This window comes from Aegilops tauschii, chromosome 7 (genome assembly GCF_002575655.3).
Source record: "Aegilops tauschii subsp. strangulata cultivar AL8/78 chromosome 7, Aet v6.0, whole genome shotgun sequence".
NCBI classification, from domain to species: domain Eukaryota; kingdom Viridiplantae; phylum Streptophyta; class Magnoliopsida; order Poales; family Poaceae; genus Aegilops; species Aegilops tauschii.
This window is the reverse complement of record NC_053041.3, coordinates 239,626,293-239,638,725: the sequence shown is the minus strand read 5'-3', so window position 1 is coordinate 239,638,725 and position 12,433 is coordinate 239,626,293. Positions and strand designations below refer to the sequence as shown.

General features: G+C 49.6%; 2 protein-coding genes across 2 annotated transcripts; both read left to right on the top strand.

Annotated features, from left to right (window-relative positions):
* Nucleotides 1-5,955: 5,955 nt before the first annotated feature.
* LOC141027065 (uncharacterized) lies at nt 5,956-8,124 on the top strand. Its single transcript, XM_073503985.1, has 3 exons — nt 5,956-7,018; nt 7,274-7,668; nt 7,756-8,124. The coding sequence occupies exons 1-3, from the start codon at nt 5,956-5,958 to the stop codon at nt 8,122-8,124; spliced, it is 1,827 nt and encodes a 608-aa protein (XP_073360086.1).
* Nucleotides 8,125-8,299: 175 nt separating this feature from the next.
* Nucleotides 8,300-10,345, top strand: LOC141027064 (uncharacterized). Its single transcript, XM_073503984.1, has 2 exons — nt 8,300-8,966; nt 9,663-10,345. The coding sequence occupies exons 1-2, from the start codon at nt 8,300-8,302 to the stop codon at nt 10,343-10,345; spliced, it is 1,350 nt and encodes a 449-aa protein (XP_073360085.1).
* The last annotated feature ends 2,088 nt before the right edge of the window (nt 10,346-12,433 follow it).

Below are 12,433 nucleotides of genomic sequence, written 5' to 3'. Positions count from 1 at the left end.
AAGCGCGGGAGCTGAAGCCAGTTGCCAGCCAGGTTCTCCGACCAGACGACGAACTCCGGCAGCACCTCCGCCGAGTGGAAGCACGGCCGGGGAGGCCGTGCAACCATGGCAGGTCTCCCTTCATCGACAGGGCTTCCACGACTGGAACGACCCCTGCCACGCGCAGCGGCGCCACCACGGGAGCGAGGGGCCGCGGCGGGGGTCACGGTGTGCTTGCGGGGACGGCTGCGTCCACGCTTGGGCGCCGGGGAGCCGGGCCCCTCGCGAGGGGCTGTCACACCCTGCATTTTGTAACATGTCATTTGCATTATTAAAGCATGAAATTTGGACCAACAAAAACTTTTGCATTATTTGGCTTTTTATTTGGAGTTGGTTTTCTCTCTGTGATTTTCAAGTGCTCTTTAAAGTCAACACAACTCCACCTTATATACTTCATCTCCTTGCCCCAAACTTCTGCCCAATGATCATGCCATGTGTATGGAACAATATAGTATTTTATTACAAAAATAATTTGGCCAAATAGTATTTTCAAAAATTAGTTTTCCAAAAACCCCTGAATTGAGGTTTGCACTACAAGTACTTGATTTGGGGTATGAAAAATATTTCAAAGAGTATATTTGAAACCTATTAGATATAGGATTCCCATAAACCACAAAAATATAATTTTAAAAGTTATTTTCCTATTTTATTTAAAAGCTTTTTCTTAAGGCCAGAAGTGGTCTTTATTAGGGAAAAATTATTTTATTGTTTCAAAAATATATGACAAAAATCAGGGAAACTCTGTGGACATATATTTTCCATATATAAGAGTTTCAACACATGGTCATGTTCAAAATATTGGACAAAACCTCCCGAAACCATTTCTGCCCATTTCAAAGATTTGAAATATTTCTACAGGAAATATTTTCATAAAAATCCAAGACAAATCCAGCAAGTCACAAATGCATATTTTGATCACCTTGCAAAGCCTCATCTCAATTAAGGTCAGTTTGGTTCACCAAAGTGCCCCAAAACCCTCTTTGACCAGAATCAAATTTGAACAACTTTGTACTACCAACTTTCTCTCCTTGACCCAACTTTTGTGATCATGTTCACATGACCAAATGAGGCCTCTACACTAAGTGGTGCATCAAGGAGAAGTGATTTGCTCAACTAGATCTACCCAAGTTCATTTCTGCTAATTTCTAGGGTTTGCCAAAGTTACATTAGCAAACTCTTCAAAATGAGCTCATCTTCCTTTTACCCTGTCATTTTGTCATGAAAAACACCCCTGCCAAGTGGCACAAGAAGGAACTTAGTGAAAGTACCCCAAAATCATATCAAACACCTTCTTCATGTTAACTAAAAACCCTGTTTGGGCTCCTTCCACTAATCTCCATGAGCTCCACTTTTTACCACAACCCCACCTAGTCCCCCACTAGCACCTGGATGCTTTTCTGCCCGAGGAAGCAATGATGAAGGGGGGGAGAACCCCATTTTTCTTCTCTGGACAGTGGATTCCTCTCTCTCTCTCAGCCTCCTTCTCTCCTCTCAGCCTTCCAGAGCATCCAAGGCTCTCCCCAGCTTTTGCCCATGCCCCCTGCAGTTACCAGACACGAGTGGGCGCGCGCGGACGCGGGAAAGCCGCGGATGCCGGCCAAAGTCGCGCTCTGGAGCGCCTGGCAGGGCACCCGACCATTGACGCCCGTCTCCCGGCCACCTCGAGCCTCCCCCGCGCGCCAGTCGATGCCCCTCGACGTCCGGTCCACGCCAGCAGGCCGCCCACTTGCTCCCGCGCCCTCCTCTCTCTCCTGCAGCTCGCGCCAGAACGCCGCCCCGCTGGGCCAATGCTCGCGCCGCCCCTGTGGCCCGCCCGCAGCTCGTCCCGCTCCTCCTCTCTCTCCCTGGCACCCTAGACCACTCCCACGAACACCCCCGAGCCCTCCTTTCGTCTCTAACGGTCACCCGAGCCGATCCCGCGGGCACCCGTAGGCCGCGCCTACGGTGGACCTCGGCCAACCTATATAAGGTGACCCCGAGCCTCTCTCTCGCTTCATGTCGCTCTCCCACACTCCCAATCTACCTCCCGATCCATCCATTTGTCTCCAAAGCCACCCGAGCTCGAGATCGAGCTCGAGCTCCGCCGCCTCGGCTCGTCGGCGTCCACGCGGTACAGGCCTCCTCCGCCCCTGTTTTCTCTCGATCTGGAACCGCACGGCGTCGTTGACCCTTTCCCCTCTCTTCCCCACTCTTTTTGCAGCCGGGAATGGCCGGAACCAACGACGCCCGAAGCATCTCCGCCGCGAGACCTCGTCGCCAGCGAACCAGGCTGCTCCGGCGACCATCTCCACCACCACCCGAACGGCGACGTCCCCCTGAGTCCAACGGTGCCACCCGCTCGACCTGCCGTGCCCTATAGCGTCGCCGGTGAGCTCGCCGTCCCCTCTGCCGCGAGGTTAGAGATGACCGGTGGAGCCCACTTGTCATCCTCTCCTCTCCCTCGCCCCCGCTCTCTCTCTGACGCTGGGCCCCGCCCGTTAGGTTTGAAATCTGGCGCGCGCGCCGCTCGTCTCGCCTGGGCCGAATCGCCTCTGGGCCTGTGCACTGCGGCTCTTCTGGCCCAGTTGCACAGTGGCCTTTTTCCTTTTCTTTTTCTGTCACTTTTCCAAAAATTTCATAGGATGAACTATTCATCCAAATGCAATAATTCCAACTCCTAAAATCTTAGAATAATCCCACCTATTTATTGGTGTAACTTTCATACACATCCATTACACTTTTCTGCACTGTTCAAATTTAAATTCAAATTTGAACAATAAAATCTCTGTTTGAAAATCCACTAGTCTGTCCCCCTCACTCCAAATCCAAAACTAAGAAGTTTCCCCTTCTTAGTTTTCCTCCTAGTATTTTACAAAAATAAGTTGACATTTTTCTGAGCACTTTGACTTTTCTGTTTTTATTATTGTCTTATTTTTCCGTTGTTTTCTTGCGACGATTAGATCCCGTGTTTGACGAAGTAGTTGGAGAAGAAGAAGGAGAAGGGCCTGAAGACTTTGAAGACCAAGCCAACCAAGGCAAGCAGCCCTTTGACCATGTCCATGAAACCCTTTTTATGCATGACATATAGCACCATATTGTTGTTGCAACGGAATCATGATGAGGTGGAACCACTTTGATGGTTTGCCTCCGTTACTTCCTCGTTGATACTTGCATTGTGCATGACCCTACCTCCTTATGAGGGTTATGCCGGTGGGAGTAGATAGGATGCTAAAGCAGTTGCTATGCAAAAAGGGACGGGAATATGCATGGTGATGGAGACAAAGTATTTCCAAAAGACTTTTTCGAAAACCCCATCGGGTGCCACTTATGCCCGAGGGAGATGATGAGTTGGGTAGCCACTTGATGACGAAGTGGTGTACCGAGGCAAGTGTGTGTGTTGTTTTCCAAAACGGATTGGTTTAAGTTGCGACCGTTATTCCAACCTTACATGCGCAACCACTCTACCCTTATATGGGAAAGGGCATTATTGATTACCTAGGCCGATACTATCTTGGAGACCGCATTACTAGTGACGGGATAGTCGTTGTTGCGCTCTCTCGGGACGGGGTCGTGCCAGGTAGGGCGGCCATGACTATTTTCACAGGGCACCGGACACACCGTTGGTACCCCGTGCTTGTGGTATGTGATGAATATGGGAGCTAGGCTCCACAATTTTAAGATGTGAAATGTTGGGCACGGGGGTTACTACCAATCGAGTGGACTCCATGTTAGTGTCGTCTAGGGAAAGATAGTGATCGGGTGCTTACCCCGGGTACTTGAGGTACCGCGGGTCGTGGATGACACGGAAGTTCCCCGGATCTTGTGGGTAAAGTGTGCAACCTCTGCGGAGTGTAAAACTATTCGAATAGCCGTGTCCACGGTCAAGGACAGTTGGGAGGTGCTACTTAAACTACGTCCAAAGTTTTCAAACCGTGTGTGTGTGTTGATAAAACTAATCGGGTTAAGTTAAATGGCTTGACACGATGATCAAGTTGGATTGGTGTCCAACTCCACTTATGTTGATATCTGTAACTTGTTCATACGGATACCTGTACTCTCGTGATGCATACTTTACATGTTGACAGATCATGTCATTGCACTCAAAACTAGCTTTCTGCAAACTACCTACTTAGTGCTATATCATTGCATTATTGTGCCCTGTCCCAATCATAGCTTGCTTGCGAGTACATTCAAAGTACTCATTGGCTTGCCACTGGTTATTTAATTGGCCAGGCATGGAAGAACAGGAGTTCGAAGAAGAGTTCTTTGGAGACGAACATGCGAACTAGGACGTTTCCCAGTCAGAATGCATGTAGGGTTAAGGCAGATGGCATGGGTTCTACTTATCGACGAACATTTCCGCTGCTTTAGTTTATTTGGTATTCAGCCCTTGTGGCTTTACCTATGTAAGACTCGACCATAATGGCCATAATTTGTGTAAGACGGTATGTATGGATGTAAGACTCTTGTTATCTAGCTTCTGTGTGTTCAGTGAGCATTGATCTCTGGGATCACTGTACACGTGCATTCGGTGATCACGACTTACGAGTCGGGGTCCCCACAGAGCTGGTATCAGAGCCATCCTGACTGTAGGAAGCCTTAGTTAGCATGGACGTTAGTTAGAGTGAGACTATCTACAAAATTACCTGTATACCTACGTTTTCTAAAATATTCCAAACATGGGTCATGTCTCCTCTATTGACCCTTCCCCTTCCACTTTTGTAGATGGCCGTCGTACACGAGGACTTCCTGACCACTGGCTTTCCCGTGCTTCTTGAGGATAGCCTCAAGAAGTGCCAGTTTACTCGAGCCCCCACCTTCTCCTATCACGAGCACTAGATCGACAACACCAAGAAGGAGTATCAGGTGCAGGTAGTCGTGAGGGCGAATGACTCTCCGACAAGCTGGTTCTTTGAAGGACCCCAGATGGCGACCCTGCTTCTTGCCGTTGAGACTACTGCACTCAAGGCGCTAACTCGCCTTCGAGATCTTCTGCCAGAGATGGCAAGTGAGCCAGCCACTCGTTACCTGCCTTATCGTAAGGAGGGTGATGATGAGAGCACCGCACCAGCTCCACCCATGGACGAGGGGCTTCCCCTCCGTTTCCAGACCTACTTCAGCTTGTGTGCTGACAGCCTTGCACAGCACTTGGCCTCGGAGTCGATGGAGCTTCGGAGGGAACTCCATGAGACCAAGGAACTCCTCCACCTAGCTCAGACAAAGGCGGACAGGATCAAGAAGGATGGTGCTCCCCCTGGACAGCCCGTTGTGGCCTATCGAGGCGGGCGACCCCCACAGGCTACGCATGCCAAGGGATCATCTCGGCCACGCCGTATGACGGCGAAGGAATATCGCAACCTCTTCATGGTGCCACTGGCAAAGCAGCGCCGTGTTCAGCTCCTCCACTCCCCCACTCCCTCAAGTGACGAAGAAACTGAGACAGATGAAGATGAGGAGGAAGACCCAGAGGAGCCAGAATACGCGACCGAGCATTCCACCACTTAGACCCGTTCAGGACTAGGATAGGCCAGTCCATAACCCTTAAGGTAGGATAGGTCGTGTACCCCTTATGCGAAGTTGAGTCCATGTAATGGTTCAAATGAAACCATGTTGTGTTTGCTTGCAACTCGTTTTGATGGAAGTCGTACCTTCCCTTCGGGAACTTGTAAACGACTACATTCCCCATTTGGTTTTAATGCATGAGTTTGGCCCTTCTGGCCCTTGCTTAACTTAAAATTGTGTCACACCCACCCCCTTACTAGGCATCCCATCTATATTGCTTTCCCTTATCTTTCCCAATCATGAGACCTTGACCGCTCCAACAGGATGCCTATTGTAACACGTACTGGTGCCTCTACTCAGCAGCAAGAAGCCGGAGCAGGAGCCAGTCAGGACCAAACCCAAGGACAAGCTCCACCACCGCCACCACCTCCAAACATGGACATGGCTCAGCTTCTCCAAGCCTTCCGAGAGGAATGCCAAGCCAACACTGGAGCCCTCCAGATGATTGCCCAGGCTGTCAACCGCCAGCCGGCGGGGAACGGCAATGGATGTTCCAACTTGACAGAGTTCAAGAAGCATGCACCACCCACCTTCGTCGAGACTGCTGAACCCCTGGATGCAGACGACTGGGTCCGCACCATTGAGGATCTGTTGGAACTAGTCGGCTGCACTGAAGATCGTGAGAGGGTGGCATATGCTGCCCACTGTCTCGGGGGAACTGCCAGAGCTTGGTGGGATGGATTCAAGGTCATGCATGCTGGGCAAAACATCACTTGGAATGACTTCAAGACAGAATTCTGCAAGGCCCATATTCCTTCCGGAATCATGGCCATCAAGAAGCATGAGTTCCGATCCCTGAAGCAAGGAAGTAGTACTGTCAAGGAGTACATGCAGAAGTTTAGTGTTCTATCAAGGTATGCTCCTGAGGATGTCAGCACTGATGCTGCCAAAAGAGAGTGCTTCATGGAAGGCCTTAACCAGACTCTGCAGTACTCGCTTGTTGTGTGTGACTGCCCAACCTTTCCTGATCTGGTGAACAAGGCACTCATGCTTGAGGACAAGCGGCGTGCTTTGGATGATACCCGTAAGCGCAAGATGATCAACAAGGGCAGCTCCAGCAACCAGAAGCCTCGCCCGTGGCAGCCAGCCCCGGTCAAGCCAACCTATCAGCAACCAAGAGCCCCTGCACCCCGCACCAATTATCAGCCTCAGCAGTACGCCAACCCCAGGCCAGCTTACAACAACCCCAATAACAATGCCGGCATGAGAAGCAACCCCAATCAAGTCACTTGCTTTGGATGTGGTCAGCCAGGGCACTACTCCAAGAATTGCCCCAACAAGAAGCCCGATGCCCCGCGCCCCAATGCGCAGAACCCAGTACCAGGCCGCGGGATGCCACCAAGGAACCAAGCTCCCCGCAACCCGCCCAACAATGGCAAGGGTCGTGTGAATCATGTCACTGCAGAAGAAGCCCAGGAAGACCCGGATGTCGTGCTCGGTACGTTCCTTGTTAACTCAGCACCTGCAACTGTCTTGTTTGATTCTGGAGCCACGCATTCATTTGTCACCCAAGAGTTTGCATTAAAAAGTGGCATGACCCCTACACTCCTGAATAACCCTATGGTGGTACAAACCCCTGGAGTAGAGATGAGAGACAAGGTAGGCTGTAAGGGAGTCGGAATTGTCATTAACGGGGTAGATTTCCTAGCAGACCTTATCGTCTTAAGATCACAAGGCTTGGATGTGATCTTAGGGATGAATTGGCTCATCAAGCATCAAGGCTTGTTAGATTGTGCCAACCGAACTGTCACTGTGACCAATGACCAAGAAGTCGAAGTTAAATTTGCCTCCAACCCCTCCTCTGCTCAAGCCACCCAAGTTAACTGTCTGACTGAAGTTGGATTGGAGCAAGTGCCGGTAGTATGTGAATACCCCGATGTCTTTCCTGATGAGCTACCCGGAATGCCTCCTGACCGAGACATTGAGTTCATCATTGAGCTCATGCCCAGAGCAGGACCCATCTATAAGAAGCCTTATAGAATGGGATCGGAAGAGTTAGCAGAGCTGAAGAAGCAATTGGAAGAGCAGTTGAGGAAGGGATTTATCCGCCCTAGTGCCTCCCCTTGGGGATCACCTGTTCTGTTTGTGGTAAAGAATGACGGTACCATCCGCTTGTGCATCAACTACCGCTCCCTCAATGAAGTTACAATCAAGAACAAGTATCCACTTCCCAAGATTGAAGATCTGTTTGATCAACTCAATGGGGCCAAGGTGTTCTCCAAGATCGACCTCAGATCTGGGTACTACCAGCTGAAAATCAGACCCCAAGATATTCCGAAGACGACATTTGTAACCAGATATGGCCTGTATGAATGCACGGTCATGTCCTTTGGATTGACCAATGCCCCATCTTACTTCATGAATCTCATGAATAAAGTCTTCATGGAATATTTGGACAAGTTTGTCGTCGTCTTCATTGATGAAATTCTTGTCTTCTCGAAAACGGAGGAAGAGCACGAGCAATACTTGAGGATGGTCCTAGACAAGCTTCGAGAGCACCAACTGTACGCCAAGTTCCAGCAAGTGCGAATTTTGGCTGCATGAGGTTGGATTCTTGGGTCATAAGTTGACTGCCGAAGGATTGTCAGTGGATCCCACCAAGATCCAAGCCGTGACTGAATGGCAAACCCCGAGCAATGTGAAGGAAGTCAGAAGCTTCCTCGAACTCGCGGGATATTACCGCAAGTTCGTTGAAGGATTCTCAATCATTGCCCGACCCATGACCCAGCTCTTGAAGAAGGACAAGAAGTTTGAATGGACGCCGAAGTGCGAAGAAAGCTTCCAGGAGCTGAAGAAGAGATTGACCACCGCCCCAGTTCTGGCCACACCTGATATTCACAAAGAATTTGTGATATATTGTGATGCGTTGAGAGCAGGGCTTGGAGGTGTTCTTATGCAAGAAGGAAGAGTCATAGCGTATCTGTCCAGACAGCTACGTCCTCACGAAGAGAACTACGCTACTCATGACCTCGAGTTGGCAGCTGTAGTTCATGCCCTGAAAACATGGCGGCATTACCTCCTAGGGAAGCGGTGTGAGATATACACGGATCACAAAAGTCTGAAGTATATTTTCACTCAGAAGGAATTGAACATGAGGCAGAGAAGGTGGCTAGAATTGATCAAGGATTATGATCTCAGTGTTCAATACCACCCTGGAAAGGCTAATGTGGTAGCAGATGCATTAAGCAGAAAGGCTTGTTCCTTGAATGCTATGCTTAAGGAAAAGCTACCCGCCTTGTATAAGGAACTTGAAAGCTTCGGGTTGGAACTGGTTGCACCAGGATTCTTGGCCAACCTCGAAGTCAAGCCTACCCTGATGGATGATGTTAAGGAAGCTCAGAAGGGACACGAGAGTATTGAAGGCATCAAGAGGAAGATCAAGGCAGGTACGGCCCCAGGATTCTTAGAGGATGAGCAAGGAATTTTGTGGTTCAGGAATCGCATTTGCGTACCCAACAAGGTTGAGCTCAAGAACTTGATCTTGCAAGAAGCTCATGACACCCCGTATTCCATCCATCCTGGAGGGACCAAGATGTATCAAGACCTGAAGGAAAGATTTTGGTGGCACGGGATGAAAAGAGAGATTGCCACGTACGTTGCAAAGTGTGATGTATGCCAAAGGGTCAAGGCTGAATATCAGCGACCTGCTGGATTGCTGCAACCACTCAAGGTTCCCGAGTGGAAATGGGATAAAGTCGGAATGGACTTCATCACCGGATTACCAAGGTCAAGCAAGGGGCATGACTCCATCTGGGTCATAGTCGATCATTTGACCAAAGTAGCACATTTCATTCCTGTCAAGACTACCTATGATGGCAACCAGCTGGCAACCCTTTACATCAACAGAATTGTAAGCCTTCATGGTGTTCCTAAGGAGATCGTGTCCGATCGAGGGACCCAGTTTACCTCAAGGTTCTGGAAGAAGTTCCAAGAGGCTATGGGAACCAAATTGTCCTTCAGCACTGCTTTCCACCCACAGACCGGAGGTCAGACAGAGTGAGTGAATTAGATACTCGAAGACATGCTCCGAGCCTGTGTCTTAGCATATGGAGCTAAGTGGGAAGATTGCCTCCCTTATGCAGAATTCTCCTATAACAACAGTTATCAGTCAAGCCTTCGGATGGCACCATTTGAGGTGTTATACGGACGGAAGTGCCGCACACCCCTCAATTGGTCAGAAACCGGAGAAGGGCTAGTATTAGGGGCCGATATCCTCCGTGAAGCAGAAGAGCAAGTTCAGCTAGTCAGAGAGCGATTGAAGACCGCCAAGTCAAGACAGAAGAGCTATGCTGACACTCGTCGCCGACAATTAGACCTCCAAGTCGGAGACCATGTATACCTGCGTGTAACTCCTCTTAAGGGAACCAAGCGTTTCCACGTTAAGGGGAAGCTCGCACTAAGATTTATCGGCCCCTTCGAGATCACCGCCCGATGCGGAGAAGTGGCTTACCAGTTGGAACTGCCACCTGAACTATCCGATGTGCACAACGTATTCCACGTGTCACAACTTCGGAAGTGTCTCCAAGTTCCAGACAAGCCTGATCTTTACAAGGACGTCGATCACCAAGCCATTGACCTTCAGCCTAATTTGACCTACCGTGAGAGGCCCATCTGCATTTTGGACGAGGCTGAGCGACGCACTCGAAGCCGCACCATCAAGTACTTCAAGGTCCAGTGGAGCAACCACATTGAAGCAGAAGCAACCTGGGAACGTGAAGACTACCTTAGAACCGAGTTTCCCGATCTCTTTAAAAGCCTAGTTTAGGAATCTCGGGGACGAGATTCTTGTAAGGGGGGTAGGTCTATCACACCCTGCATTTTGTAACATGTCATTTGCATTATTAAAGCATGAAATTTGGACCAACAAAAACTTTTGCATTATTTGGCTTTTTATTTGGAGTTGGTTTTCTCTCTGTGATTTTCAAGTGCTCTTTAAAGTCAACACAACTCCACCTTATATACTTCATCTCCTTGCCCCAAATTTCTGCCCAATGATCATGCCATGTGTATGGAACAGTATAGTATTTTATTACAAAAATAATTTGGCCAAATAGTATTTTCAAAAATTAGTTTTCCAAAAACCCCTGAATTGAGGTTTGCACTACAAGTACTTGATTTGGGGTATGAAAAATATTTCAAAGAGTATATTTGAAACCTATTAGATATAGGATTCCCATAAACCACAAAAATATAATTTTAAAAGTTATTTTCCTATTTTATTTAAAAGCTTTTTCTTAAGGCCAGAAGTGGTCTTTAATAGGGAAAAATTATTTTATTGTTTCAAAAATATATGACAAAAATCAGGGAAACTCTGTGGACATATATTTTCCATATATAAGAGTTTCAACACATGGTCATGTTCAAAATATTGGACAAAACCTCCCGAAACCATTTCTGCCCATTTCAAAGATTTGAAATATTTCTACAGGAAATATTTTCATAAAAATCCAAGGCAAATCCAGCAAGTCACAAATGCATATTGTGATCACCTTGCAAAGCCTCATCTCAATTAAGGTCAGTTTGGTTCACCAAAGTGCCCCAAAACCCTCTCTGACCAGAATCAAATTTGAACAACTTTGTACTACCAACTTTCTCTCCTTGACCCAACTTTTGTGATCATGTTCACATGACCAAATGAGGCCTCTACACTAAGTGGTGCATCAAGGAGAAGTGATTTGCTCAACTAGATCTACCCAAGTTCATTTCTGCTAATTTCTAGGGTTTGCCAAAGTTACATTAGCAAACTCTTCAAAATGAGCTCATCTTCCTTTTACCCTGTCATTTTGTCATGACAAACACCCCTGCCAAATGGCACAATAAGGAACTTAGTGAAAGTACCCCAAAATCATATCAAACACCTTCTGCATGTTAACTAAAAACCCTATTTGGGCTCCTTCCACTAATCTCCATCAGCTCCACATTTTACCACAACCCCACCTAGTCCCCCTCTAGCACCTGGATGCTTTTCTGCCTGAGGAAGCAATGATAAAGGGGGGGGAGAACCCCATTTTTCTTCTCTGGACAGTGGATTCCTCTCTCTCTCTCAGCCTCCTTCTCTCCTCTCAGCCTTCCAGAGCATCCAAGGCTCTCCCCAGCTTTTGCCCATGCGCCCTGCAGCTGCCAGACGCGAGTGGGCGTGCGCGGACGAGGGAAAGCCGCGGATGCCGGCCAAAGTCGCGCTCTGGAGCGCCTGGCAGGGCACCCGACCGTTGACGCCGCGTCTCCCGGCCACCACGAGCCTCCCCCGTGCGCCAGTCGATTCCCCTCGACGTCCGCTCCACGCCAGCAGGCCGCCCACTTGCTCCCGCGCCCTCCTCTCTCTCCTGCAGCTCACGCCAGAACGCCGCCCCGCTCGGCCAATGCTTGCGCCGCCCCTGTGGCCCGCCCGCAGCTCGTCCCGCTCCTCCTCTCTCTCTCCCTGGCACCCTAGACCACTCCCACGAACACCCCCGAGCCCTCCATTCCCTCTCTAACGGCCACCCGAGCCGATCCCGCGGGCACCCGTAGGCCGCGCCTACGGTGGACCTCAGCCAGCCTATATAAGGCGACCCCGAGCCTCTCTCTCGCTTCCTGTCGCTCTCCCACACTCCCAATCTACCTCCCGATCCATCCATTTGTCTCGAGAGCCACCCGAGCTCGAGATCAAGCTCGAGCTCCGCCGCCTCGGTTCGTCGGCGTCCACGCGGTACAGGCCTCCTCCGCCCCTGTTTTCTCTCGATCTGGAACTGCACTGCGTCGCTGACCCTTTCCCCTCTCTTCCCCACTCTTTTTGCAGCCGGAAACGGCCGGAACCATCGACGCCCGAAGCATCTCCGCCGCGAGATCTCGTCGCCGGCGAACCAGGCTGCTCCGG

Excerpts from the sequence above, each read along its gene's own strand:
- LOC141027065 (XM_073503985.1), top strand. The coding sequence starts at position 5,956 with ATGGACATGGCTCAGCTTCTCCAAGCCTTCCGAGAGGAATGCCAAGCC. Across the intron at positions 7,019-7,273 it reads AGACCCGGATGTCGTGCTCG|GGATGAATTGGCTCATCAAG; the intron begins GTACGTTCCTTG and ends ATGTGATCTTAG. Across the intron at positions 7,669-7,755 it reads GATCACCTGTTCTGTTTGTG|ATTGAAGATCTGTTTGATCA; the intron begins GTAAAGAATGAC and ends CCACTTCCCAAG.
- LOC141027064 (XM_073503984.1), top strand. The coding sequence starts at position 8,300 with ATGACCCAGCTCTTGAAGAAGGACAAGAAGTTTGAATGGACGCCGAAG. Across the intron at positions 8,967-9,662 it reads CAAGAGGAAGATCAAGGCAG|AATTCTCCTATAACAACAGT; the intron begins GTACGGCCCCAG and ends TCCCTTATGCAG.